The following is a 27555-nucleotide window of genomic DNA, read 5'->3' as shown; positions in this document are numbered from 1 at the left end:
CCCAGGCCAAAGGTTTGAGGCTCAGGGATGGCAGCTTGTTTTGGTTTAGGCAAGCTACTTGACTTTTTCAAGCTGCGTTCCTAGCTGCTCCCCAACCCTGGGATGTTTCAACAGACAGGATATAAGTACTTCGTGAATAAATCATTTCATTAATACCCGTGGCCTGTCTGTTTCACTACAAAAAGGGCAGGAGGAATCCAGTGGCGCCTTTCAGACTGATTTGCTTGCAAGGCTTCAAGGTGCCACTAGAGTAATGTACTCCCCCTTCTGTTTCATGAACCATTGGCAATGACCCATGGCCTTCCAGATGCTGTCGGATTACATTTCCCATCGTCCCCAATCACCGACTGTGACAGCTAAAGCTCTAAAGCCTTCGGGAATTTTGTATACCTTTGCTCTAAAGGAAATACCACCCTTCAGGGCCATATTGCCAAACTATTTGGGGAGAGGTTGTTATCACTTTGGAGCGCTCTCAGCTATCTCCTTTTCTGTGGAAACACAGGGAGCCATGCTCTGCTCTTCAGATGTAAGCCACCATTATATACAACACAGGGGCACCTTTCGGTTTGGCAATCTTTATATATATATATATATGTATATATTTATATATCCACAATACATAATAACCATGCACAAAATCAGAGTGAGTATTTACAAGGGGAATTGCACTTAACAGAAGCGTCAGCAGGAAACAATAAGCAGTGAGGAGGGAAACGTCCCCCTTCCCCTTTCCCTAAGAAGCAAAACGGTGTGGCCTAAAGCCATCCAGTGACCTGCAAAAGGTTTATGGAGCCAGCATCCTCACCAACAAGCATGGAAAGAGCCATCTGCCCTTCCTGGTATCCTGCTGCCAGCAACTGGGTGTGGATTCTGAGCAGCAAACATCCAGTGGAGCCCAGGGCTGAAAGGGACACTGCACTGCCCCCCTCAAAGCAGCTGTGGGGTCTCTCAAAGCACCTGGGGAGCCCTTTTGTTCTCTACTGATAACAGGGTGGAGTGTGGGATAGCAACAGACCTCAAGGGCCCTTCTTACCAAACACCAAGAATCGTTCTAGCAACCCTGTGCTCTCACAAAGAAGCTGCAACACACCGGAGTAGCAACGAAATATGGAGTCGACAAAGCAGGCCTGACCTCTTTCATCAGTGTTGTTGTGGGGGGAGAGAGGGGAGGATAACAGAGGTTTTGTCCTCCACATTCCTAGGCCTAAAAGCTCTTTCCATGCAAATCTATCCAGGAGAAAAGGCCTTCCACTTCTTTCTGCACAAGGCTTCAGACTCACGTTATGAAGCAGGACAAAAACGACAGCTATGGAACTGCTGTTTCAAAAAGGAACTTGCAATGTGTTAAGCAATTGTCCCAACTTCCAACGGATGCTCAGGAGTTAAGGTAGCATTTCTTCCATCACCTCCCATCTTCTTCCCTTTTCCTTCCCTACAACACCCAACAACATTTTAGGGCACTAAGAGGTTGCCCAAGGTTTCTTCCAAGGCTGAAAAGCTTCTTCTGCAGTGTAATGCTCCCCTAAGCCCAGTGGGCAGAACAACAGTCAGACTGACTGAGGTGTGTCAACTACGATCTTCTCGTCACCACAAAAAGCAATCCAGCCACTGATCTAAAGAGAAGTCAGGATGACTCTTCAGAGTTCAACAAAATGTGATTTCCAGTGTCCCAAGTTAACATGAAAAGCCTTTCTTTCACACAGAATTCCTTTTCTCCCTTCAACAGGCTCTTGAACTCTCCAGAAAGCAGGAAATCAACTCCTGGAGAGAAAGAGGTTAGGATCCCAATCCAGGTCACCTCAAAGCGACAAGTGGGCACATGTGTATCAAAAACGAATGTGAGTTTCCTCCACCAGGTATGCTGCAGCTTTCTAATTATGCAAGAATGACTGTGTTTGTGCTAAAGGCAAGATGAGGCCAGCAAAGATTCAGGGGAGAGAGAAATCTCTCTTAGCCTGAGGATACAGCACACAGAAAGTGCTGAGGCAACAGCAAACACTGCTGAGTTGTTTGCCAGCTCGAAATGCCAGAGAGAGAGAGAGAGAGAGAGAGAGAGAGAGAGAGAGAGAGAGATGTCCCCAAGAGACAGTACTGGGTGCCAGAGATAACCAGGAAGGTCTGACAAATTGAGAAGTTACAGCCTCCCCACCTCTGAGATGTCTCTCCTGTAAGGAAAACAAACATGTCCTTCGCTCACCACCACATTTAATCATGGTTCTGTCCCGACTTCCATCCTGCCTTCCCCCCACCAGAAGAAGCAGCAGCGAAGGCCATGCCCTGGAAAAGCTTGTCTGTCCATCCCCCGACATTATGACCCAGCAGCCACACCCTGAATCCTGGGAAGTTTTGGAGCTCACCTAGCCTCAAACTATCACCAAGGGAAGCTCCTAAGAAGGCTTCTTGGGTTTTAAAAAAACAACTCCTTGGTGGACAGATGGAAGTGAGCTGGATGTTTTTTAGTACCTCAACTGGCTGAAAAACCGTTTCCCACATGAGAATCTCAACAAAGAGTTTAGAGGAATACAGGGGTAGATTAGCTTTTAAAGTACTTTAATGCAACCAGGAACACAGTCCATGTTTGGCGGCTGCAGCCTCGACTCTGCGGTCACAGAGGCCACTACAGACACACACTCATCTATCAAAGTAAGACTGAGTTTCCAAGAAACAAATAAACCGCAGAGAGCTAGTGGCTGGACATCAGAAAGATCCCTCCCAGCCACCTCTCATGCCCACAGGGGCATCTCCAACCCACAGTTCAGCATTCATCCTGGCTTCAAGACCCAAGAGTCCAAAAATCTGCAGAAGGTGAGGAAAATAACTGTTGCTGAGACCTTCTTCTGCAAGAGGATGGCTTTAGGGATACAGAGACACACACGAAGAGCAACAAACAGCTTCCAGTCAACTTTTAAGTTTTGGTGGTGTTCTGAGGCCTGATGATGTCAGATTTCTGGTACATCATCCTAAGTAGTACAATCATTCAAAGAAAACCAACAGATGTACAAAGCTAAGAGAGAGGGACAAGGAAAACACCACAGGAGGGGCAGGCTTGGGGGTGCGGAGGTAATATAGGAGCCTGCGTTTCCAAGAGGTCAGAATTAAAAGCAAGAGAAGTGCAAAGCGGTAACAAAACAAAACAAAAATCCAAGCAGCTATGGTTACACTGAAGTGTTACAAAAGGGAGGAGTTATATCATCGTCAAGTATCTGGTTTTCTACAATTATTCATTCAAATAACCTTACCTGTGCAAGTTATGTACATAGCATGAAAAATATTGCTTCACACTCACTCCAGGGTGTGGTGGTGGTTGTTTGTGGTGGGCAATGGCAGGGGAGAGAAGAGAGAAAGATGGGGAGAGGAACAAAGCAACATGCAGAGACCAAATCTGGAAGATGCCCAAGGAGGGAGGAGTACTCTATGGTGCAAATCTGAAATATATGATTTGTACAGATCACAAAATGCCTTTGGGCACTTCATTAGGCCGATTAACAGAAAGGCAGAAGGAAATCACAAAAAGCCACTTCATGTGGTCTGTCGGAAGAGGAGGTGGCACTGAGGAGGCCACAAAACAGACAGACAGACTTCATTGTTCCCAAAATGATGGGAGGGAGGAATTAGAGTAAAGCTCTCCAGGGACAGAAAGCAGTGGAAACTATGCAGCCAGAGCATCTGGGCATTGTAGACAGGAAAGAAGCCAAAGGAGAGGGACCGAGAATAAGTTACAGGGAGGGGGAAGAACCCAGTTCTCCACAGATTTCATGCATGCGACTACAAGAACTAAGTATCACCACCAATGTGTTTCCAACAAGCCAGAAGTGGGTACTTTCTCTGTTTTAAAAGTGTGCAGTCTTGTGCCTGCAGAACAACCTGCTTGAAAATGAGAGTGCTATTTCGTCCCTACCCCTCAAGTGCAGCCGTTGCTTCGGTTTAGAATAAAAAACAGAAACTCACATCCTTCTCTCTCTTTCTCACAAACAAGACACACAAACATAAAGCCAAACCAAAGTTAGTGTGTGTCTCAGGGTGAGCAGTGTCCAGCTGGATTTTCCACCATATGCAGAAACAAAGAAACAGAAATAAACCAAAAATAGGGGCGGGGGTATATCTGCTGGCTCAATGCTTATATTTCAACCCCCAAAATAACCACACATTCAAAAGGATTCAAAAGGTAAAGGAATGTTAGCCCTACAGTAATAATGCTCTAAGATGGAAGGGATGGGGAGCAGGGGGGCAAAGGAAAGGAGAAATGAGAGTCACTAGGTGACAGGAGAGAAGTGCGCACACGTTTCCAACCGACGCAGCACAGGCCAAAGAGGAAGGAAGGGCAGGCCGCGGCCCCCGGGGGAAGGTCACAGGTTCTGGCAGCACTGGAGTTTGTTGGATTTCTGTCCGTCGGTGGTGGGGGGCACGCTGATGTCCACCACATTGTTGCCAGGAGACTCGTCATGGGCGGACCGGTCTGCAATCTGTTTCTGAGACACGATGCGGTAAATCTCTGCAAGAGGAAGACCAGAAGGGGCTCAGAGGTGGACTTGCATTCTGCTACAAGTAAAAGAACAGGCTGTATTCCCAGCAAAACCAGCAAGACTTCAAAGGAGGAAAGGGTTGGGTGGCTGCTGAGCCACTGAGGAAGGGGACCAGAATCCATGCTAAATTATAACCATTAGTCCTAAAATTCCTGCTGTTAATCCTAAAGGATTTTTATTCCTCGATTTGGATGTTGTAATTCACCCATGCCAGCCACCAGAAGAGGTGTGAGACAGAACATTTATGGCCAGTTCAACAGCGTAGGACCCTGCCCTTGTTTCTTTGGACCTACCCTCCCTCGGATAGACAAAAAGTCCTGCCCACAAAAATCGTTATGTTTCAGGAAAAGCTCAGTCACCCCCACCCCCACATGCACAGCCTCTGCCTAAAATCTAAATGGGAACTAGTGAAGTAGTGATTAGCATGGACTAATCTTTATATTTGCATAACCACACTTCTCCCCCTTCTATCCATGAGAGATAGAGCTATGTGGAAGAAGCCATAAACTCACCATCCACCCTTAGGCCAGCTTCCTCCTCACACAGCCTCAACTGCCCAGCAGCACCTACCATGAAAATGCTGAAACTACCTGGTAGAGTTGTTGCAAGGATAACAAGATGACAGAATACATGAGGTGCTATGAATACCTGGAAGCAATGCACCATTTCCTGACTCTTAGATCCTTCTTAGCTGAAGGATTTAAGCTCAGGCTCTTGTAGTGAATGCTAGAAAGGGAGGATCTCCTCCCAGCAGCCACTCTTATATTTGCTGTACTGACCTTTTGCCAAGAAAAATGGGAGGTTGGAGGAAGAACACAGTTGCAAAAAGCTGCTGAAAATGACAATCTGTAACACATCTCACACACACACACACACACACACACACACCAGAGCTGAAGTCTAGGGAAGTCTGCATTCCCTTCCCCTCTCTGTAACAGGTGTAAGAACCAAATTCTTACCTGTAAGGATGTTCTTGAAGGCTTCTTCAACATTTGTGGAGTCAAGTGCTGAAGTTTCAATAAACGACAGATTGTTTTTTTCTGCAGAAGAGTGGGGAGAAACAAATGCAGTAATTGAATGTGCTGTCATTTCTTCCCCCACCCCAGCTATCCAGATACTAAGGAGATGTGTGTCCATCCCCAAAGAATTTAGATGAGGTCATTAGACCACAGCGAAGAGAATCAGCAGACCTGGTTTGCCTGGAACACTAAACCTAAACTAAATGAACAAACTCCAGAGCCTCTCTTTAAAAACAGCTCTAAAATCAGACAAACAGTTTAAATATGGGTTCACCTTTAAAATTCCTTTGTGCGCAACACCCCTCTGGTGCTTCCTAGAGCCATAACAAGACATCAGCAGACTGCACTAACTGTTCCGTGGCATGTCTTGATTATTAATTATTGTAGCTATTTAATTCTATTTTAATATACTATTTTTGTATGTTTCTAACTGTATGGCGTATTTTAATGTTGTAGGCCACCCTTAGTCCCAGCCTTGGGAGAAGGGCGGGATATAAATAAATATAAGAAGTAAGTAAGTAAATAAATTCCTTCCTTCCAGTGGTTAATTTGCAAAGTTGTTGGCACTTTGGAGGGGGGGATTAACCAACCCTGTTCCCTGGGACCAGCTGCTCAAAAGAAATCAATGGCTACAGTTTCAACAACAGCCGTACCTGCGAAAGCACGCGCCTCATCTGTGGGCACAGCCCTCAGGTGGCGCAAGTCACTCTTGTTCCCCACCAGCATGATGACAATGTTGTTATCCGCATGATCCCGGAGTTCCTTCAGCCAGCGCTCCACATTCTCATAGGTCAGGTGCTTGGCAATGTCATAAACCAGGAGTGCCCCAACAGCCCCACGGTAATAGCTGGAGGAATCGGAGAAGAGGGTCACTTCCTCTCAACCAACAGTATATATACCCCACTCTCTTCCATGCCAGCATTCTCTGAAAATGCCAGCCACATCTGCTGGAGAAACATCAGGAAGAAACCCTTCTAGAAGATGGCCTCATAGCCCAAAAAACCCACAAAAAACTATGGATGTCTCTCGTGAAAGCCTTCGACTTCACATTTAACAAGATCCTACTTTCAGAGGGGGAAAAAAATAAGGTGAAGCAGGTCAGTCACTTAAGAGGCTCTTTGAGAAAGAGCCTAAAAAATAAGTAGCGGTGGGCATGGTGTTCAAGTTTTGCTTTCGTGTATGTTGAAATTTTTTTACAGCTCAATTTTTTTTCCATCCCATACCTGAAGAAATCAGTTATTTATTTATACTTAAGCTTTGGCAAACAAACCAAACACAAACCCTGGGTGAAATTCTTACACAGTTTTATCTACCTAGACAGAAAGTTAGTCTAAGAACTGACTGTTTAGGCATCAAGCTGCTCACCACCACTACCTGAAGGTTGGGTTCTTGGTAAGAATGATATTTAACATCTGGCTAATGGGCCTTTGCTTCAGCAGTGCCTTCAGAGCTAAAGACAGTCAAGGTCTGCAGAGATGGGTATTCTTTGCAAGAATCCCAGCAGACACTAGAAATTGGTACCAAGTAAGCCCTGACACTCATTTAAAAAGGCAAGGCAGTTTGGAGGCCTTACGCAGAGGTGATGGCGCGGTACCGCTCCTGGCCAGCAGTGTCCCAGATCTGGGCCTTTATTGTCTTCCCATCCACCTGGATGCTCCGGGTGGCAAACTCCACACCAATGGTGCTTTTGCTCTCCAGGTTGAACTCATTCCTTGTGAAGCGGGACAAGAGGTTGCTCTTCCCCACCCCGGAGTCTCCGATCAGCACAACTGGAAAGGCAGGGAGGAAAAAGAGAGAGAATATAGTGCTGTCAGCATCCCTTCTTGAATCAGGCTGGGATTGACAAACAAGGAGCACAATGAAAGCAGGCACAGCTATCTTTTGCCTAATGAACAATCCATTTCAAAAGTTCAAAAGCTGGCATGGTGCATTTTCTGCACTTTGGTTGGCCCACAAAGATATCACGCTTTTGTGGAATGTGGATGTTGTTGTATCTTGTCCCCTGGATAGCTGCTATGGCTGTTCCCTCCCTCCTTCCCTCCAGTTTCCCAGAGACTCTCTTGCTGCCATCAACTCCTCCTGAAGATTAAGCAGTTGCCATGGCTGCCTCCTCCTGCTGGGCACTCTTATTCACAGAGGCTAGTTAAGGCAGATGAAACAAAACTTTACAACAGGTGTGAAACAGATGAAGGCAGCCAAAGCAAGAAAAACCAGATAATGTGTAAGTACAAATCCACTTGTTCAAACTGAAGGAAGTGAGTCCAAAGCCTTCCCTGGATGTGAACTCTTTCCTCACTCATAGGAAGTCCCCTGCATCACCGAAAGCGTTTGTGGCAAAGAGCAATAAGAGACGTAGAGAGAAGGAACTGTGCCAAAAGGTCAAGCAAACAAATCTTGGGTCCATCAGCTGATCCAGGCAGTTTCCACCCTCCCACAGGGCCAACCTTCCCGTTGCTGGCATTACAGTACACTAGTAAGCTCTGTCTTCCCATGGCCAGAGCTAGGTGAAAAGGTAAACAATATTCATCTCTGAGGCAATCCAGATTCTGCATACACAAAAAGCTAAAATTCTGGCATTTACAAATTATGCAGCTGTCTTATATTTGCATACAGCTGCAGGTTTTGCATAGCGCCAGCCAGTTTTGTAAGTAATGCGGGGAGGGGGGGCATCCTTTAAAGGCCACTGAATCTCCAGCACAACAAATTCTGTTCAGTTCATGCTTTTGGTTTCGTTAAGAATTGCTCACCTGCTTCCAAACACATTTTTTTCCATCATGAGAACAAAAAACTTGATTTCTGAAGAGGGGAAAGGAAAGCTACAGTTTTTAAAAAAGCTTTGCCCTATATCCACCAGCACATTCGGCATTCTCCTAGCTTTCTATGGACATGCACACAAATCCTCTCAATTCAATGTAACAGCAATTCCCTACAATTCCCATGCAGTTGCAAGACCCCTCTGGAATATCCTTTCATGGGATGTCAAATCACTAGAAGCATGCAAGAATTTGACATTCAGACTGGCTTTAAGCACCTAGCAGTAGTGCTTTATCATACAAACAATGCCATCCTGAGTCTCTAAAGGGCTATTGGATGCAAACGATATACTGTAAGCAGTCATACTGCCGCTTTGAGTTCTGCTTCCTGCAGAGAGCCATTTGTCCTCATGTAAAAAGGTGTCACCATCCATTAAAATCAGTCTGTCAAGCAGAACAAAAAAGCCTTCCGTTATACCTGGAATGTGGAAGGGATTTTCCAACTGGACTGGTTGACTAAAAGGAACAACCATGCCTTGCTTGGGGTATCTCAGCCTCAGAAGCCTGGTTTCATTCTCTGCCTGTACTTTGACCTGTTATCTCCTGGCTTCCCTTACACAAACAGCTTGAAGAAAGACTTGGTGGCAGGAGTTGCTGCATAAAGGCCCCTTTGGAAGAACATGCCTTGGAAAAGAAAATCAGACCCAAACACAACCCGATGGCCTCAGCCCAGCAGCTCTCCAGAAGCCACCATCACTCCTCTTGCTCAGTTGGAAGTTTCACCACAGACATGAAGATGAACCACCATTTCCATGAGAATCCCTGTACAATGTTTACTTTGCAGGTGGTCCCTGTTGCAACCACTTCATGGATGAGAAGAAGCTGAGGAGGTCCATTCCTTTTCCTAATTTCCATGCAGCCCAATAAATCCGCTTGGAGGTTTGGACATAAATTACAAAGGCAACAGTAATCTCAATAATCAAACAGTACAGTATCCAGCCACAGAAAGAAATAAGAAAAGAAAGATGGACTGTACAAGCATTAAAAAGCAGTATTAAGTGCAATGAGGATGCTAAAATGCTCTCGAAACTCTCTTGAATACCCTACTTGTGGGAGGGAAAGAGGACGGAAGTCTTTACCTGGCACTGAGAAGACCATGGCAGAGGCCCCAGGTGAAGAGGTCCTAGAAGCCAGATGTCACTTCAAAAAACACCCTTTCCCTAGTAGCTACTCACCATTCCTTACCAGATAAGCATCTCTGATTATGGTTACAAACCTAGGATGCCCAGACCCAATGCCAACTCTGAAAGCAAATCCATACCCTGCCAATGGCCCACCAGTGGCTCCACAGACCTTCCTGGTATTACAAGGGCAGGAGTTGGGGCTATCAGGAGCCTGGCAGCCTGCCACAAGTTTGACAAGGCATGCTGTAAATGGCCAGGGTAAAAAGACCCCCTTTTCTCTAGTGCACTTGCCATTTTATGGCTGTTTTCTAAAAGCCCTTTTCCTTCCCAGTCTCAGGAGCCCTAGCTCCTTCTTGCAGTTGCCCTTTTGCCTTTTAAAATCACTGCAAACAGCAGCTTATGCACCTCTTCCATGGGAACCACTGAATTTCTCTCAAGTCAACTGCTTCCCATGTCACTGGGGTCAGTCGCTGGGAGCTTAATATACGAAGTCATTTAGAACTGAGCTGGTGTTTGGACACTGCAGAACTCCCCCCCCCCCCAATGTACCTCTGAAGCCCAACCCTCTGGCCTCCCAGCCCTCCTTCTATTCTCTGCTGCCATCATCCGCTCACCCCTCCTCTCCCTGTCACTGGCCCATTGTTTCAGAAAGGCTGGACAAGCAGCGGAGCCTTTGATGGGCAACCAAAGAATGTGAGTGTGGTGGAGCAGTGTTGACTTGGGTGGTTCCAAAGACAAACAATCTCTGGGCAGGACCCAAAGGAAACATGTTGACATTCCAAGGCCAAGAACCCTGGCCAAGCAAAGGGAACAAGGGGCTGGGAACACTGTGCTCCCTTCTCCCCTCAGTGACATGGTCCAGCCGAAGCCTGGCCTGAGTGGCCTGCGTATGCACCAAGTTAGCCCTGTACCCCATCAACCATACATTGCTCTGCAGAACCGGAAGTGAACTCCCCAAGGCTTCCTGTTCAGATGGGGAGCGTTTCTGGGAGCTCAGGTGGATTCCCAAAACCCCCAGGAGCCAATGATAGTTACTTTTGGGAGAAGAGTCCAAGGGCGGCACTGACATTGACTCCTTGATAAGTCAGCCCAGGTTTTGGGGGCCGGTTGTTGGACTGAAATGCCTAGACTTTTACATGAGTACTGTGCATGGCACTTTGGAGCCCACCCTTGCCCTCCAACCACCTTTCAAAGGCTCCTCCCTCTCTCAGGGAAAGGGGCAGTTCCACAAGCCCCTCCCCCTTTCCACATGATGTGCACTTCACAAGGCTCCTCCCCCTTTTTATGCCATGCGCTTGCCATTTCATCTTCTCCAAACCCTAAGCTCCTCCCTCCTTTGAACCAAGGAGGTGTCAAAGAAGCCCCTCCCATTTATAGGCTCCTCCCACCCCCACAAAGCCCCTCCTCCATAAACTCCTCCCTCCCTCAAGCCAGCCACCAAATAAGCCCCTCCCCCAGTACCAAGGGGAGGTGTCCAAACAAGCCCTGCCTCCTCCTCATCTCTAGGCTCCTCCCACCTCCCCACCAAGGAGGAGGTCTCCACATAAGCTCCTCCCTCCCTTGAACTAAGAAGGTCTTAAAATAAGCCCCTCCCCCTCTAGGCTCCTCCCACCTCCCCACCAAGGAGGTCTCCACATAGACCCCGCCTCCATTTCCTCATGCCTAAACTCCTCCCTCACACCCTTGAGTCAAGGAGGAGGTATCCAAATAAGCCCCTCCATGCCACTCCTAGGCTTCTCCCACTGCCACATAAGCCCCTCCTCCATTAAGCGCCTCCCTCCTTGAGCCAAGGTATTCAAATAAGCCCCTCCAGACCTAAGCTCCTCCCATCCCAGTGCCAAAGGGGCGGTCCTCAGCCAAGCACCATCCCTAAGTTTCTCCCTCAGAAAAGAGGGCGGTCCCCAACTAAGCACCGCCTCATCAAGGTTTCCTTCCTTAGGCCCCTCCTACTTCCGAGGCCCCGCCCATAGAGCTAGGGTCCCTACAAGCCCCGCCCCTTTCCCACAGCTGCAGAGCCAATAGGGAGGGGGCAATGAGACTCGGGAAGCGTTGGCCAGCCCCAGGGCCCTATTTCCTCCTTACCTTTGAAGAGATAGTCGTACTCGTCGTCGCGGGTTCCCATGGCGACGCCTCTCTCTCAATCTCTCTCTGCGGGCCCTTGGCTCAGTCTCCGGGGGCGGACGGGAAGAAGGGGCGAGGAGCGGCGGGAGGTGGTTCGGGCGGAGGAGGCCGGACTAGGCCAGGCCGAGCCGATCCTCTCTGACAGACAGGCACCGAGGCAGGCGGAGGGCGGGGCCCGCCGGGAGGAGGGCGCCTGCGCAGAACGGCCGAGCGGGGGAATGAGTGGCAGCGCCCTCGGCTTATCAGGGAACAGAGGGAGGGCAACGGTCGCTCTCGGCGGCAGCCAATAGGAGGGCGGGGAAACGGGAACGCGAGAGCCAATGAGGAGGCGGGAGCCTGGGCGGCAGCCAATAAAATACCCAAGAGGGCGGGGAAAAGGGAAAGCAAGAGCCAATCAGGAGGCGGGAGCCTTGGCGGCCGTTGGGATGTTTTCTTCTCTGAGGGGCTTTTTTTTCAAACAGGAGGGGGCGGGGCGAGTTTCCTGAGGAGAAAATAAAAAAAGGAGGGAATTATTAGGAGCGTCTTCTTCTTGTTTGTTTCCTGAGGTGATCACTAAGGAGATAATAAAACTCAATAAACCCGTTTGTGACAGAAACGCACACGCATATTACACATATATCACCTATGTATGCGTATATAGGTATATTATACATATTATTGTATACATACGAGACAGTTCTCGATTGTAATATAACTCTCTCTACTTCTATGGCCGCCTCAGAGTTACAGAATCAACGCAGTTTGACCCCGCTTTAACTGCCATGGCTCCAGACTAGGGGATTCTGGGAGTTTTGTGAGACATAGAACTATCTCTGTCAGAGAGATTATAAATCTGCATCCACACTAGAGGAATAACCCGGTTTGGCACCGCTTTAACTTGTTGTCTAGCTCATGGCTGTGGAATTCTGGGAGTTGGAGTTTGTTGTGGGCCCAGAGCGGAGCTTTGCTCCGCTCTGGGCCCACAACAAACTCCAACTCCCAGAATTCCATAGCCATGAGCCAGACAACAAGTTAAAGCGGTGCCAAACCTTCTTCGCCCCTCTTCAGAGGTTTATCTCCAGAATTTTGTCAAATAGAGACTGTTTGGAAGTGGGTCACAGACCTGTTTCCCATAGGATTTTTCACATTCATTGGGTCACTGTGTATCATGGCTCCCTTGTACACCTCACACTGGTTTTCCTACTGCCAACCGCAATATATCTGCTAAACAAAGCTGCGTCCGCATTGCGAAACTGATGCAGTTTGACACCGCTTTAACTGCCACGGCTCCATGCTATAGAATCCTGGGATTTGTAGTTTTGTGAGGCACCAGACAGAGGACTAATTACCTCACAAAACTCCAAATCCCAGAATTCCATAGCAAGGAGCTGTGGTAGTTAAAAGCGGTGCCAAACCACTTATTTCTGCCATGCAGATGCATGCAGCCCAAGTCTGAGAGTTCAGCTGCAGTGGGTAGCAAAATGGAGTCAGGAATTTGGGGACAGACACGCACACCATAACATTTTCCTTCTCAAATTTCTATCTTTGCAGTCGGTTAATTCAGCTGAGTTTTGAGAAATATAAGTTAAGCGTCCATTTAAAAAAAAAGGCCCAGGCCAAGAGAGCAAAGAAAGGCAAACTGAGAGAAGCCTTCACCCTGTGAAGAGTTTTGAGCATCTCACTCTTTGCAATGCAACAGATTTGGAGACTCAAGGAAATTTTCATTTTAGGGGTCAGCATTCTTATTTGGGGGCAATACTCTTTATTTTGCAAGTTGCAATGTCCCTCGGTCACTTTGGCCACCAGGAGAGGGTCAGGGAGGCCGTTTTATACCCTGGCCTTACTGACCATCTGAACAGCTTCCTTAAGATGCAGAATAAATTCATTTATTTCAGGGGCAGCAGAGCTCCAGGAGGTGCCAAACGAAGGCGTTCTCAGTCCCCCATAAGAACTCTGCCCCCAAATGAAATTTCCTTTCAGTCCCCAAATTCCTAGCAGTGCAAAAAGCAAGACATTGAAAGATCTTTCCCACCTAGAACTCTTCAATTTCCTGGGTTTGCCTTTCCTTGTTATGATTCTATAAAGCAGGCAAAGGAGAAAGCCATGCAGGGCATTTTGGTGGCAGGAGAGGTGAAATATACGTGGAACTAATGAACATTAATCCATACACAACGGATTAATGCTAAGACAACTGGAGAGGAAAAGGAGAATATGGCTAAGGGCTTTTCTCTTTCCTCACAAACCCAACAGCTGCACATTTGAGCATCAATAAGATGCTGCAGAATGGAGGCCCCTTGGCAGAGACAGTGACAGCTGATGTCCACCAAGCGGAGCTGTGGCGTCTTTTATTTAACGAGAATTTCCAATTCCTACATTTCCAAAGGAGATGGGACATGCAATGCATTTTCCTCCTTCCTGGCCCCAGAACTTAACTCTCCTTGCTCCCAAAAGCAAAACAAAACTAACCTTTTTATCTAAGAGATTCGGAGCACATCTCCTGAGAGGTTTATTTTTAAAGTAAGCTCAAAGACAAGAGTGCCTCTGAGCACGCATAGAAACAATCAGCTTTTATTAATGCCACAGTCCAGTCATTTTTAGATTCTGAACTGGGATAGGGATATGTTTTTACTTCTGTGTTTTGGGGTCTTGGAAGCTTGCTCATTCTGCAAAGAGGGCAATGCATTTGCTCTTGGACATGGTTCCTCTGAGTGATATGCAGAGTGCCTTTCTGCTGAAATTGCAAAGCAGCTTCTTAGCAAAACAAAGGCACAACAACCCTATGCAGAGAGTAGACAACTTACCTCCAAAAGGACCAGCCACAGTGTACTTTGTCACAGAATCACAACTGAAACGAGTTTTGGTTTATTAATTTTTAATTCATTAAAAAAAAATTCACTGACGTGTGTCAAGCATGTAAAAAAAGAGAAGACGACATGGAAAAGCAAGGAGCAAGAAATGACACCCTGCTCTCCTCACTTGGGTCCATCCAAGGCAACCTTTTATAAGTTACAACAACCACAGTATTCAATGATATTCAACCACAGGAACAACTGGTTTTTTTTAAAAAGGCAGGATAAAACACTCTTAAAAACCAGCAGACCGACAAGCACAACCATTATGTACAAAAACAAGCAGCTTATCGTGGGAGTCAATTGAGTCAATATGACTTAAAACGCACACATACGCACGCATATGGAGGAGGAGGAAGAGGAAGGAAACTGGGGGAGCCTAGCTTGGTTTGCAGCCACTTTGGGTCCCTCTTGTGGGGCCAAGGGATGCCCTGTGTTCAGCCAGCTCCACCAAAATGCCCTTCATGGCAGCTCCGTCATTGGAGCCTAATGCCAACCAAGGCAAAACAAATGGCAATTTGTCCAAGGAAACGTTGGTCTGAGAGTGGACAGCTGTACCATATGGAAGACAGTTCCTTTCAAGATGCTAAATGGTCCTTTATTATGATGTTTTTTATCAATTGCAGGGAGATTTAGACTATGTGCAGGTATCATTTCCATGTTCTGCCCCATTCCTGGCAACACCAGGCATCTCCCTGAACATCAGCATGGCTGACCACAGCTTTGCTTCTTCCATCCCTTCCAAAACATTAAAAAATCTCTGCACAGCGCCAGGCAGCTGGATTACCCAGAGCATTGTGGGAAAGCCCCAGAACACTCTGGGGGAAAAACGTGGGCACCAATTCTGAAGGATGCCCAAAGAAATCCTACCCGCCTCTGAGGCCATCTCTGGGTACAAAATGCAGGCAAATAAAACAAACCAAGGAACAGAGCTAGCCAAAGTGTGGCCCAATTTACCATGGCTGGCTCTGTTCCTTGGTTCATTTTATTTGCCTGCATTTTGTACCCAGAGATGGCCTCAGGCAGGTAAGATTTCTTTGGGCATCCTTCAGAACTGGTTCCGCCATGGGACACCTCTGTTCTTAGGAGAAGCTGAACCTGTGCCCTCTTCCTCATCGCCCAACAGTCCACAGGAACATTTTTGGTTCAAGAAGGGAGGGAAAGATCATACACACACACACATGCACACAGATTGTTAAAAATGATGCATGGGGAGAGGCCAAGTGTGGCTGAAAGACTGGCCACCTCTCTCTCATTTCAACGCACAAGGAGAAGAGCATCAAAACACATCTTTGACCTGCAGGAATGTGACAAACCTGACCTGTAGGGGAACGCTCACAGAACAGCACCAGGGATCATCCAAACGAACCGCAAAAACATCCTTTCGGAGAGCACCTGGCTTCAAGGCCCAACACCACTTAACCCCTTCCAACGAACATGGAAGTCCTTTCCTTTCCCTCCCCAACCCTCCTAGGTCACCACTCTGCACCCAACCAAGGAGCCAGCGGTTAGCATGGCAGCCTGGTATCAATTTAAGGAAGGCTTCTTTGGAGTCTGTGGGGCACTCCCTTCTTCATTCCCCCATCCCCACCAAAAGAAGCAACAAGACGTGGCCACATGTTGTAGGATCAAGGGCCACCCCGTGTTTCTCCAGTGGTCGGACAGCAGTGCCTTTAGGATGCTGCCCCCCGCTCCGTAGGTCGGATCTTTATGGCGGTGGCACGCAAGGGGTAGTAGCGTCCCTTCCATGTCTTCCAGAAGATGCCCTGCTTCCTCTCGTGTCGCTGGCGCGGGATGGAGCGGAAGTATTTGCCATTGAGGTTGACATGGCCGCAAGTGCTGAACCACCAGCCTCCTGAAGGAGGAAGAGGGGACAGGCGTCAACCGAGGAGACTTCCACGGAAATGTTAATTTTAAGACAAAATTATACTGCTAAACACCTTTTACTAGTCTAGTAAGATCAGAGGCAAAATTGGAAAAGGCCCTCATGGCACAAAAATGGTCAATTTCCCAGCGTGAAAGCCTTTCACCATCTACAGTCAACCTCCTGAGAAGTTTCTTCCAAACTAGCCACCCTTCGATCAATGCCTGGAACTCCAATGTGCACCATCCCTAGCCAGCACAGCTCATTGGGAAATGTAGTCTGGGACACTTAGAGGGTACCAAGTTGGGGAAAGGCTGGCCCAAAGAGTTCACAGCAATGGGTAAGGTCTGAACCCTGGACTTCGCAATTTGTCGCTTTATTTTCTTTACTCATGACCATGAGAAAGAAGAGTAATCAAACACATTTAAGGCCCTTAATAGGGTTTATCTGAAAGAATAGCATGGAGGGTGCTAGTCTAACTTCTCTAGGAAAGGAGTTCCAGAGTTTAGGGGCAACCACCAAGAAGCCCCCGTCTCACATGTTCCCGTCAGAGGTGCCCGTGAAATGGTGGGACAGAGAGAAAGACGCCCCAGAAGATCTGAAGATATGGGCAGAATCATATAAGGAGAATAAGGTCCTCCAAATACCCTGGGGCTAAGTTATTTTCCACAGGCACTAACCAGTGAGGTGCTTGGCGCAGTTGGCGTCTCCCTTGAGGTCATGATCCCTATCTCGCGTGGAAAAGGGCAGCTGCGGGAAGTCGCCCATGGCGTTCTCCAGCTCGCCAAGGATGGGTCCCAGGAGGCTGAGGGTGTACGCCGTCTCCTCTCCCCCAAGGCTGAAGAGGAACTTCACTTTCTGGGAGTTCCCTTCCCAATCGTGCAACTCGATCAAGAGATGGAACCGACCATCCTTCGTGATCTGGTGGATCTTCTCCAAGCCCAGCCAGAAATCTCCTACAGAGAGCAAACAAACAGCAAAATGATGAAAGATCTGGAAACTACCAAGCCCTATGAGGAACAACTGAGGGAGTTGGATAGGTTTAGCCTGGGGAAGAGACATGATAGTCTTACTGAGGTTGGAGTTAAGTGTGGATGTCATATGGAGGATAGCCCAGTGAGGAAGACCCCTTAAGCCACCTACCAGTAAGATTCCCAAAGCCGTTCTTGTAGGCTTCCCACAGCTGGTCAAAATCGACAGAGCCATCTAGCCGCCTCTGGATCACGGTCCAGCCTCCGTTACCTGGGAATCCCAAAAAACAAAAGGGAAGAAGATCAATTTGCAAGCCATCCACAGCCATCTACCAACACCAACTGCTATTATTGTTAGGCAAAGTCACACCTTTGAGACTAACTCAAAGAAGTTGCAGCATAAACTTTTCGTAATCTCACATTCTGAGGAAGGAGACCAAGTCTAGGAACACTTATTTCGCTCAGCTAGTCTCAAAGATACCTTTGCATGCTGATATTTCATACTAAAACAACTGTGTCTTTGAATTCTGCTCTGATATGGAGTTGTTTAAAAACACAGCAAGAAAGTCAGGGGTCTAACTAGGCTTTAAACGGTTTTGCTTTCCTCTCCTGAGAAAAACAGGGACTAAACTACTGATTTAACAAAAAATAAAGTCCAGGGCATTAGATGCCCTGCCAAGTCCAAGCTGTAATCTCCTTGCTAAGGACAGATTCAAACCCAGAACTCCAATCCATAAAACACATTCTCTCCTTTTCAATCTCTCTTTCTAGACAGATAGATACCTGGAGTCATGTCACAGAAGACTTCGAAAGGTGGGGAGTCTGAGGGCTGGATCTGGTAGACCCCACTGCTTTGCCCCCCATCAAGGAAAATCTGGTGACAGCTGGCTGGGAATTCTGAGGAGGAAAAAAAGGGAGGAAGGGAGAAAAGAAAAGATATTTATCACAGGGTTTTCTTGACAAGATTTCTTCAGAGGTGGTTTGCTGCCATGGGCTTCCTTTGAGGCTGAGAGAGTGTGACTCACCCAGGGTTCCTGCATAGCAGGGGTTGGGTTGGATGGCCCTTGGGGTCTCTTCCAACTCTATACTTTCCTCCCCAGTGGCCATTAAATGCTCCCAGGGGGGCTTTGGACCAGCCCATCACTTCCTCTCATGACCCGGTCTGCCTTGATGGGCCGATATGAGAATAAGGGCAACACCAAGAGAGCCACAAATGCAACCTTGAGTGTAGCTAATAAATAAACCAAAGGAGAGCTATCCAAGGACAGTCCAACATGGCCAAGCCCCTTGGCTTGGAGCAAACGCCATTCACGTGCCCAGAACTTGCCCATGGCCTGGACTCTGCTCCGAGGTTGCCAGCGAGACCTTTCCAAAGTCCCTTTGGAAACCTGATTGATAGGGCAGAGACGTGGCAGGAGGGAAAGGGACTTTACTCCACTGAAAGGAGACCAAACACACCCCCTGTGTGTCCTATGGGCTCCATGCAAAGACAAAGGGAGGCTCTGTTTGGACTTGGTGGGGGAACGGATCCAAGCTGGTGGCAGTGGAAAGGGGGCCTCCCCTCCCCTCTCTTCCCATCATGCTCAGAACTGGGTAAATTTAGCCCAGATTTTCCAAACACTGCTGCAAAGAGAAAGAAGGAAGGAGGGAGGGAGAACCCAAGAGTGTAAACATGAACTTTCCCCCAATTCCTCTCTGAGCATCAACACATGCGGTGGAAGCGTGGAAGCACAAGCCATGCACCAGACGTCTTGCATCACTCCAATGAGGAAGGAGGGGATGGGAGATGTGACCCCTTCCATGCAAGGAGATCCAAAGGAATTTCCCCTTCAACACCCTTGCAGGGAAAGCACATGGTCCTTGGTTCACGAATCACCTACCCCAGCATGCCAGAGCCAACCTGGGTCTTGGGGCTGGAGCACTGGAGCCAGGCTCCTCTGGGAGACCAGGGTTCAAATCCTGCCTGGCCCTGGGCAAAGTCCCACTCTCTCAGCCTCAAAGGAAAGCAATGGGATTTTGGGTCCCTATCCCCAGAACTGGAAATCACACAAGGTCATGCTAGGAGTGATGGGAGTCATAGGGAAGAGGTCAAACCCCGACCCATTTCCAGCTGGGGTTTCACTTTTGGGCTAGAATCCGGAGCAGAGACAACAGTAATAAACACCTCCAGGGCCAGTGGCATCCTGATAACATCCCTTCCAAGCAGGCCAGGACCACTACACAGAGAGAGTGTGAAATTGCCCACGTCTGCACAACACACTGGTGATTCCGTCCCCAAGCCTGCCGTCACAAGGGCCATGAGTCACTGCTCTTGCATCCGGAGGAAGCTGGCTTCCAGACTAACAAAATCCTGACCACAGCACATTCCTGGATGGGTGGGTGGGTGCATGAAAACACCCTCGGTCATCCTGACATTAAGACGCATCCTCTTCCTTTCTGTTGAGACCACAGATTGGATCTGGGAGAGCCCAGAGAAAAGGACAACTCAGCCTGAGAACTGGAGAGGAGAAGCAGGGGAGGCTTTCATTGAAGCCAGTGTACTTTTCTTTGAAACATGGCCCTGGAGGAGAGATCTACAGACACCCAGGACAGACACAAAGGCCAATAAGTGGGTCTGAAAACAAACCAAGCCTCCTCCTAGAAGCCCAAATGCCCAAAACTGAGGCTGTTGTGCTTTGGACACATCACTCACTAGAAAGGGCAATAATGCAAAGTGGTGAAAAGAGGAAGACTGCAGAAGAGGTGCATTAGCTCCATGCTGTTGAAGACCAGCTCTTGGAGGTCTCTTGCTGTCAAAGCTAACTTGGTGGCATTAAACTTCAACAAAGAACTGCTAAAGTTCTCTTGGCACCGGTTCTGGTACCAAGAGCAAATCAAATTCTCCCTAGAAGCCAAAGTGACTGAACCTTGGACACATCCTGATGCAACCCGATCCATTCGAAAGATGACAATTGTTGTGTGCCTTCAAGTCATTTCTGACTTATGGGGACCCTAAGGCGAACCTATCCTGGGCTTTTCTTGGTCAGGTTTGTCCAGGGAGGGTTTGCCATTGCCTTTCCTTGAGGCTGAGAGGGTGGGACTTGCCCCAGTCACTCAACAGCTTTCATGGCTGAGCAAGGAATCGCTAATACTCAGTAGGAAAAGGCAAAGGCTGCTTTACAGAGGAATGGACTCCAACAAGGAAGCCATTGCCCTGAGTTTGCAAGACCTGGGCAGCACAGTCACTGACCCAGGACTCTCAGGTCACCACAAGTCAAAGCGGACTTTTGACAGCAACTAACAACAACCTAGAAGCCCAGATTGAGCCCTCCTTTTACTGCTGGGTCCTCCTTTCCCATCCCCTCAACACCGCCATCCCATCCCCTCCAAAAAGCACATTCCTGCCATAATAAACCAGTCCTTCTGCTTATCCCCGACCCCCTTCCATGCATTCTTACATTCCTCCCTCCCAGGTCCACCGTCGCAAAGGAAGCTAAACCTACCAGGCAACTTTCTTTACTGCTGATCCACTGCATTTCAAGGAAAGCAGCTGTCTCAAAAACCACAAAACACCCCCACACCCACACTCTGCCCTCCTCTTGCCCCATTTAAGTTTGGGAGATTTGGTGAGACTGGACATTTTGTTGTCTTGGTGGCTTGATGTTTCCATTTTTGAATTCTTTTCTTTCCCCTTTGTTTTTCCTTTTCTAACTTTTTTGTTTGAGTAATCCCTGCCGTTTTGTTGATGTTATCATTGGCCCCGTGTCAAATTTTATCTTTTGTGTGTGTAAAATTGAAATAATATGTTATTTTTAATCTTCAAAAATGCAAACACACTCCAGGGTCCAATACAGAGATACAGATTTTTTTCCCCGCAAGGCTTGGCTCTCCGTTGCTGAATGGGGAACTGGCATTTCTTTTCCACCCCAAGCCAGGAGAAATCATTTGGGAAGCCCAGCCTTTCGCTGCCTTTCCCCTACTTGGAGGGGCGCCAGGACCCCCGCGGCTTTTCCCTTTGGCTGGAGAGCCTTTAGTCCTCCCTTTTCCGGAGGGGAAGGGAACCCCCTCCTTTGCACGTGTCACCTTTCGCACACTTGGCCCAGGGCCAGGGCCAGGGCCAATAGTGCGCTCCATGTGCACCAAAGGCTGTGCGGGGAAGAGGCGAGCAGATCATTTCCCCCCCACAAATCCGGTAAAAATTATTCTGGCTGGTCCCAATCCTTTTGGTGGAGGCTCCTATTTTCTCTCCATTCCCAGTCGCCCAGCCAAGATCCTAGGCCTCAGTGAGGTCCAGTCAGATAATGCGGCCTGCTCCAAGTGGCGCCACTTATTGCAAATGTGCAATCTTACCCTCCAATCTTTCACATATAAAAACTGTGACCAAGCAACACCAGTTCATGGTCAAGAGGGCAAAAGTTATTAAGCTGATGGACAGAGAAGTGAGGAGAGGCTGCAGCGGTTTGCTTTTGCCTGAGCCCACTGGGAAGTGCAAGCTTTAGCTCCTTCCTCTCTTCTGAATCCAAACGTCACCCAACTGAAGCAAAAGGGGGAAGTGGAAGGAGGAGAGAGAAACTGGGACATTTTAAAAGCAGCTGGAAAAGTAGGAAAGCAGAGCCAACTTCCCAAAGCTACTCACCAGACGCTTCCAAGACTTCAGCCATGGAGCCTTGGCTACGGTTTGCGGGGCGATCGGGGCTGCCCTGGAGGAGGCTGCCTTTCCACTTGGAGGTCTCCATGTCGTTTCCTTTGACATGCAGCGGAAGGAGCATGTTGACCTGGGGAGGAGGCAGACATGGAAAACATTAAGGGCCCTTGCAAAGTGGAAGCAGAGCATCTGGGAAAAGACAACCTGTTCTCTGAATGATGGGAGATGTAGTCCGGTACATCTGGGGAACACTCATTGGGACAGGGGCAGAACCATACCCCAGATCTTTAAGACAAGCCCTTCTTCCCTTGATCTGAAGGGTCATGAAGCCTAGAGACTGTTTGGTGATGGCTAACCTGGTTCGGGAGACCCTTTGGGCAGCCAACCCAAGGCATTTCTATCACTCTGTTTAATAGTAAGGCAAAAAGTAATGGGCCAAAGACAGGAACTGAGCCTGTTCTTAGACTACAAGTCCCAGCATTCTTCACCTGGCTAGTGGGACGGATAGGAAATGTAGCCCCACAACAACTGGAGAGCTGTGCAATTCCCACCATGATCTAATTCCCATTACTAATCCCAACCAGAATCAATAGGAATTTTCTAAATCGACTCTTATGTAATAACTGTGTAACTCAACATAAGCTATGGTTTTAACTGGTATTGTAAGTCACTTTGACTCCCATAGCCTCTCCAAGCTTGTCTGTTTCCCTCATTCATAACTCTGGCCCTCTTGAACATACTGATGTTGCTTAGCCACACAAATCCTGGCTGTCGTCTGTGACATATTGGCAGGTATGCCATTAAAACAAATCAGTAACTTTGCCCTTTCCCGGCGGCCAAACGGCTTTGCGGCAGATTCTGCAAAACTGGACTTCCTTAATTCGAGACGGGAGGTAAAAGGCCAAGTTCACCCAGGACGCTTATGTAAGACGGCTGTTGTTTTCAACTGCGGCAGGACAAAAATCTGCCGCTCAGGTTTTATACCTTGTAGAGAAGCCAAGTTGGTAAGGATTCCCCCTCCTTCCAGCAAACATAATACTGGCCACAAGAGGCGACTGGAAGAAAGGGTGAACCCAAGGAGCCACGTTTTCCACGCATGGCCAGCGAGCGAGGCACAGTGCCAACACACATTCAGGACCAGTTCACATGTCCTTTCCCCCTTACCCCTGAGTAATCCTTGCTTAAGACAACAACAACCACCTTGCTGCACCAGGTAGGACTTTGGCAGAGCCCAGCAGCACCAAGGGAAAGGGGTCCCTCCCCAGAAGCCATTTCGGATTGGCTTCAAATGGTGATTAACCAGCAGAGAAGAGTGGCTTTTGAGCATGCGCAAAGTGCTTTCCAAGTGAAGGAAGGGAAGCATTACCTTGCTTTGGAGGCTTTTGATCTGGCAGGTTCGCTTATCCATATCCGTACTGCTGCGGCTTGATCTTCTGGAAAAGCTCCTCCATCTTTGAGTTCTGAGGCTCACCAGTTTCTGAAAGGGACCCAAGGATGTACCCCTGAAAAAGGCATTCAGAGGCTGCATCCACACTGGGGAAATGACCAGTTGATACCGCTTTAACGCCCTGACTCAAGGCTGTGGAATTCTGGCAGTTGGAGTTTGTTGTTGGGTCCAGAGCAGAGCTCTGACAAGGGCATCTCTGAGCACAGACAGAGGCGTTCAACCCTTCAACCGTCCAATGGCAAACACTCCCCCTCTGGGTTCCCAAGCTCTAGCCAAGACACCCCTGTGCATGTGCAGAGTGCTTTTGACCCTCCAACCACCTCCAGTTGCAAAACTCCCCCCTGGGCTCCCAAGCTCTGAGGAGGGTGTCCCTGACCACGTACAAGTGCCTCGCGCCATCCCCACCTGCACCCCTCTCACCACCTCTAGCAGGATGTTCTAGCACTCCTCTCTAGGTTCCCAGTGCTGTCAAAGACGCTCCTCTGAGCACGGACAGAGGGCTTCAACCTTCAACTACCCCAGTGGCCAAAACGCCCCCTCTGGGTTCCCAAACTTCTAACCAAGACACCCCCGAGCATATGCGGAAGTGCTTTTGGCCCTCACAGCCGTCTCCATCTGCACCAGTCTAATACAGTCCAGTATAATGGTTCTGGCACTCCTCCCAAGCTGTGATAAGGGGACCTCTGAGTGTGGGCAAAGAGCCTTTCACCCAACAACCGCCTCCAGCGGCAAACTCTCCTGGGTTCCCAGCTCTAGCAAAGGCACCCTTCTTGAACATGTCTGGAGTGCCTCGGACCAGCCAGCGGCGACAACCCCCCTCTGGGTTCCAAGGTCCGACAAGGACACCCCGAGCAGTGCAGAGTGCTTTCGAGCCCTCAACCCTCTGCAGCTGCCAATGCTCCATCTCTGGGTTTCCCTTGGGCAGGTACAGAGTGCCGCACCTCCTTCCCTTTACCTGTCCGCTGCCGCTGCGGGGTCGGTCTGTGTCCCGGGGCGCCGTCGGAGGAGGAGGCTGGTTCCTTGCGGGGGCTCTCCTCCTTCTCCATCTCCATCTCCTTCTTGGAGGCGGAGGAGGCGCCGGTCGAGGAGGCGCAGGGCGCGGCGCTGCTGGTGCTGCTCCGCTGGAGGCGGGCGAGAGGGAGGGCGGTTGTGGGCGGCCAGGCGGAGGGCCGCTCCCGCAGCTGGGCCCGGCTCGTCCACGTGCTCCTTCAGACCGTGGCCCAGCTGCAGCAGCCCGTGCGCCAGCAAGGACACTCCTCCGCCCGCGCCCACGGAGGACCCCGCCCCCACGCCACCGCCCCCCTTGGCCGACTGGGCGCCGCCGGGGATCCAGAGGAGCAGCAGCCCCAGGGGCAGCAGCAGCAGCGCAGGAAGGCAGCCTCCGGCCGGCCATGACCCCCTCCTCCTCTCTCCGGGGAAGGAAGGCAGGGAGCTGAGGGAGCCTGCCAAGAGGGGCACGCCAGAAGAGACGCTTCTGAGGCCGGGAGAACAGAGCCCCCCTTTTATAGACGGCCGCCCGGCTCGTCCCTCCTCCTCCTCCTCCTCCTTCCTCCTTCTCTCTTGCCCTCCTTTCCTCCCTTCCTCCTCCTCCAGACCCTGGCCTTGCCTCCAGCAACCAGGGGGCTTCTCCTCTCCTCCTCCAGGCCTCTCCAGGGCTGGCTTTTTGGGGTGGGGCCAGCAGAAGACACCCAGCGAGAGAAGGGAGGCAGGCAGGCAGGCAACTCCTGGATGGGACAGCTGCTGCTGGGACTCATGGCTCTCAAAGGCTCTCTTCAGAAGGAGCTGGCCATTGCCTTCCTCGAGGCTAGAGAGAGTGTGACCTGACAAGTTTCCCGGGATTCGAACGCTGGCCTCCAGAGTTGTAGTTGTCCAACGCTCAAAGCACTTCCCCGGAGTAGATCAACTGTGAGTCCAATGGCAAAACCTCTATGATGGGTTTGCCTTCAGGTTGACGTAAGATGAACCTGAAGAGACCCAGCATCAAGGGAGGACTGGACTGGAGGCCTTCTTCCAAAGGCACATCCAGGATGGTTGGTTTTTGGGAAGGAAAGGGAGAGCTGGTGTGATGAGGATGATGGTGACATGGCTACTATTGGGTTGTGATGCCGGTTGTTCTTCCAGGCAGTCCCTTTGCTGCCTCCTTCTCCCACGGTTGAAACCCCAAAGTGTGGAAAAGTTTCAGCATGACACAAACTTGCGCATGGATTGCTCCGGAAAAAGCCAAGAAAGAAAAAGGCAAGCCAGAACAGGAGAAGAGATGCGGACGTCGTGCGGAGGAGAGCCAAGCCTAAAGCGATGCTTTTTCTCCCCAAGGTACTCTAGCAGCGGCCCTTTCACACTGAAGAACTATATATCTCATCAGATCATGTTGTTGTTGTTTGGAGCACAGAATTGTTAGCCAACAACAGCAGAAGGATGCTCCAACCCTCTCCAAGCCAAATGGAGAATGGCGCTGCATCCTGATGGATCGAAAAGTCCCCTGTTGTGTCCTGGGTTTACAATAGCAATGCCTCATTCACAGAACAGTATCATTCATTTCCATCCTAGAAGCCATTGAACCAAGGGTTTGTGGCGCCGTGTCTCCTGGCCGGCTTAATACCAGTTTAAATGCAAAATGTCTTGGGGTCAACAGGCAAGTAAGGGCCACTAGCTTTGCAAAAGGCCTGCTCCAAGTGGAGATGGAAGGAAGTGGTTTTGCAAATATGGATCCACTTATGGAAGAGGAGGAGGAGGAACTGGTTCTATCTACATATCAAAACTGGCCTTTCACAGACCCAGGAATAGGGGCCCCATGGCTGGCGACAGGGCGTGGCCCAACCTGGGCACCAGGCCCCCACAGTTGCTAGAGGATGCCACGTGCCAAAGCTCCTCCGCCTTCATTGACTCAGTGGCCATCTCCTGCCTCTGGCTTCCTGGTGGCGGTGACTTACTTTTTACATTTCAAAGATGCTGGGGAAAGAGTCCTGGGTAAATCCCAAGCAGACATCCACTCACCCACCCATCGCCAGGCCAATGTCGTTCCTCCGCAGAAAACCCACAGGGCAGCCTTTTCCAAGTGCAAAAACAGTTTAAGTGAATGACAGAGCTGGAAGAGACCCTGGGGTCATCCAGTTGAACCTGCTCCTAGGATGGGAATCCCTGGCTAAAGGCACCAGCCTCCTCCCACCTTGTGCTTCTTTTCCATCCCCTCCAAGTCCCTGCCTTCTTCCGTTTGGTTTGGGACCCTCCCTGGATATCAACATCTGGTGGATGCTCAAGTCCCATTCAATTCAACGGCAGAGTAAAATGGTGCCCCGATAAAGATGGCAAAATCAAGCTTGGCTTTTTGGAATGTATACTGCATATACTCCTGTGTAAGGAGAGAATTTTTAGTCAAATAACTGATTCCAAAAAAACTGGGTCGACTTATCCACAGGTCGATGCAAGTACTATACTTTAACTCTATCATATTTAAAAGAACCATCCTCTTCCTCTGAACAGAGTGGTAAAAGGTGAGGCACTTAGTCCATCCTGGGGCACCAAAAGAAGCATGGATCCCCTCTATCTACTCTCTCATCCATCCAGCCTTTCGGATGAGCACAAACAGTGATGCCTGCCAGAATTTTCTATGTTCTTTGGCTCGTTTTCCTTTGGCAACATCCTTTGGCATCCATTGTTACATCCCCTTAAGTCTTACCCTCGACGTATCCACAATCCATCACTTTGGCCCCAAAACCGCCCGAATCATACATGACTTCGACTTATAGTCGGGTAGAGATGGTAACTTTAAAATATTTCAATACATTTAAAAATCTGTGGATATGGAGGACTCCACTGCAATACCCTGGAAAAAAAGCAAAGGAGTCTTTGCATGAAGAGGACGAGGGACACATTCAGAGCTGAAACAAGGCCTCCTTCCCTCTGATAATAGACCTCCTTTTGTTTGCTGGAGGTGGATGTTGCACAAGAAGCCTGCATCTTTTCTTCCCTCCTTCCCCATCCATCTGAGGTTACTGTGCGAAAGGCACAGCAGCCGCCCGGGAAATCTGAGGTCTCCCAGAGCGTCAGGGAGGGCCGGGGTGGTTGTTCGTTCCTGCAAGGAAGGCAGGAGGGAGGCAGTGGTTTAAGAATAGAAGCCTCTGTGAAATGGAGAGAAGCATATAACAGCTCAGTGTGCATTGGAACCACATGCGCCTTCCTCCCCCTGGCTGCAGGAGGAGAGGGCCCTGCGCTTATGCCATT

The 27555-nt window shown here is 49.2% G+C and overlaps 2 protein-coding genes across 3 annotated transcripts; both read right to left on the bottom strand.

Moving 5' to 3' along the window:
• Positions 1-559: 559 nt before the first annotated feature.
• On the bottom strand, positions 560-12426 carry RAB11B (RAB11B, member RAS oncogene family). The gene is made up of 5 exons (XM_042479987.1): positions 11562-12426; positions 7116-7311; positions 6196-6389; positions 5483-5563; positions 560-4492 (listed from the first exon to the last, which is right to left on the bottom strand). Exons 1-5 carry the CDS (start codon positions 11599-11601, stop codon positions 4347-4349), a joined length of 657 nt encoding a protein of 218 aa, XP_042335921.1. The 5' UTR covers positions 11602-12426; the 3' UTR covers positions 560-4346.
• A 3456-nt stretch (positions 12427-15882) lies between these two features.
• ANGPTL4 (angiopoietin like 4) lies at positions 15883-23334 on the bottom strand. 2 transcript variants are annotated; one of them, XM_042479973.1, is made up of 6 exons: positions 23254-23334; positions 21879-22017; positions 18047-18160; positions 17436-17534; positions 16973-17248; positions 15883-16283 (listed from the first exon to the last, which is right to left on the bottom strand). In XM_042479973.1, the coding sequence occupies exons 1-6, from the start codon at positions 23293-23295 to the stop codon at positions 16102-16104; spliced, it is 852 nt and encodes a 283-aa protein (XP_042335907.1). In that variant the 5' UTR covers positions 23296-23334; the 3' UTR covers positions 15883-16101. The 2 variants fall into 2 exon arrangements, with proteins under 2 accessions (XP_042335907.1, XP_042335908.1); XM_042479974.1 differs by lacking the exons at positions 21879-22017; positions 23254-23334 and adding an exon at positions 18289-21849.
• Positions 23335-27555: the final 4221 nt, after the last annotated feature.

Source organism: Sceloporus undulatus, chromosome 7 (genome assembly GCF_019175285.1).
Source record: "Sceloporus undulatus isolate JIND9_A2432 ecotype Alabama chromosome 7, SceUnd_v1.1, whole genome shotgun sequence".
NCBI classification, from domain to species: Eukaryota; Metazoa; Chordata; class Lepidosauria; order Squamata; family Phrynosomatidae; genus Sceloporus; species Sceloporus undulatus.
The sequence above is the reverse complement of the archived record's forward strand: the minus strand, read 5'-3'. Positions and strand labels throughout refer to the sequence as shown.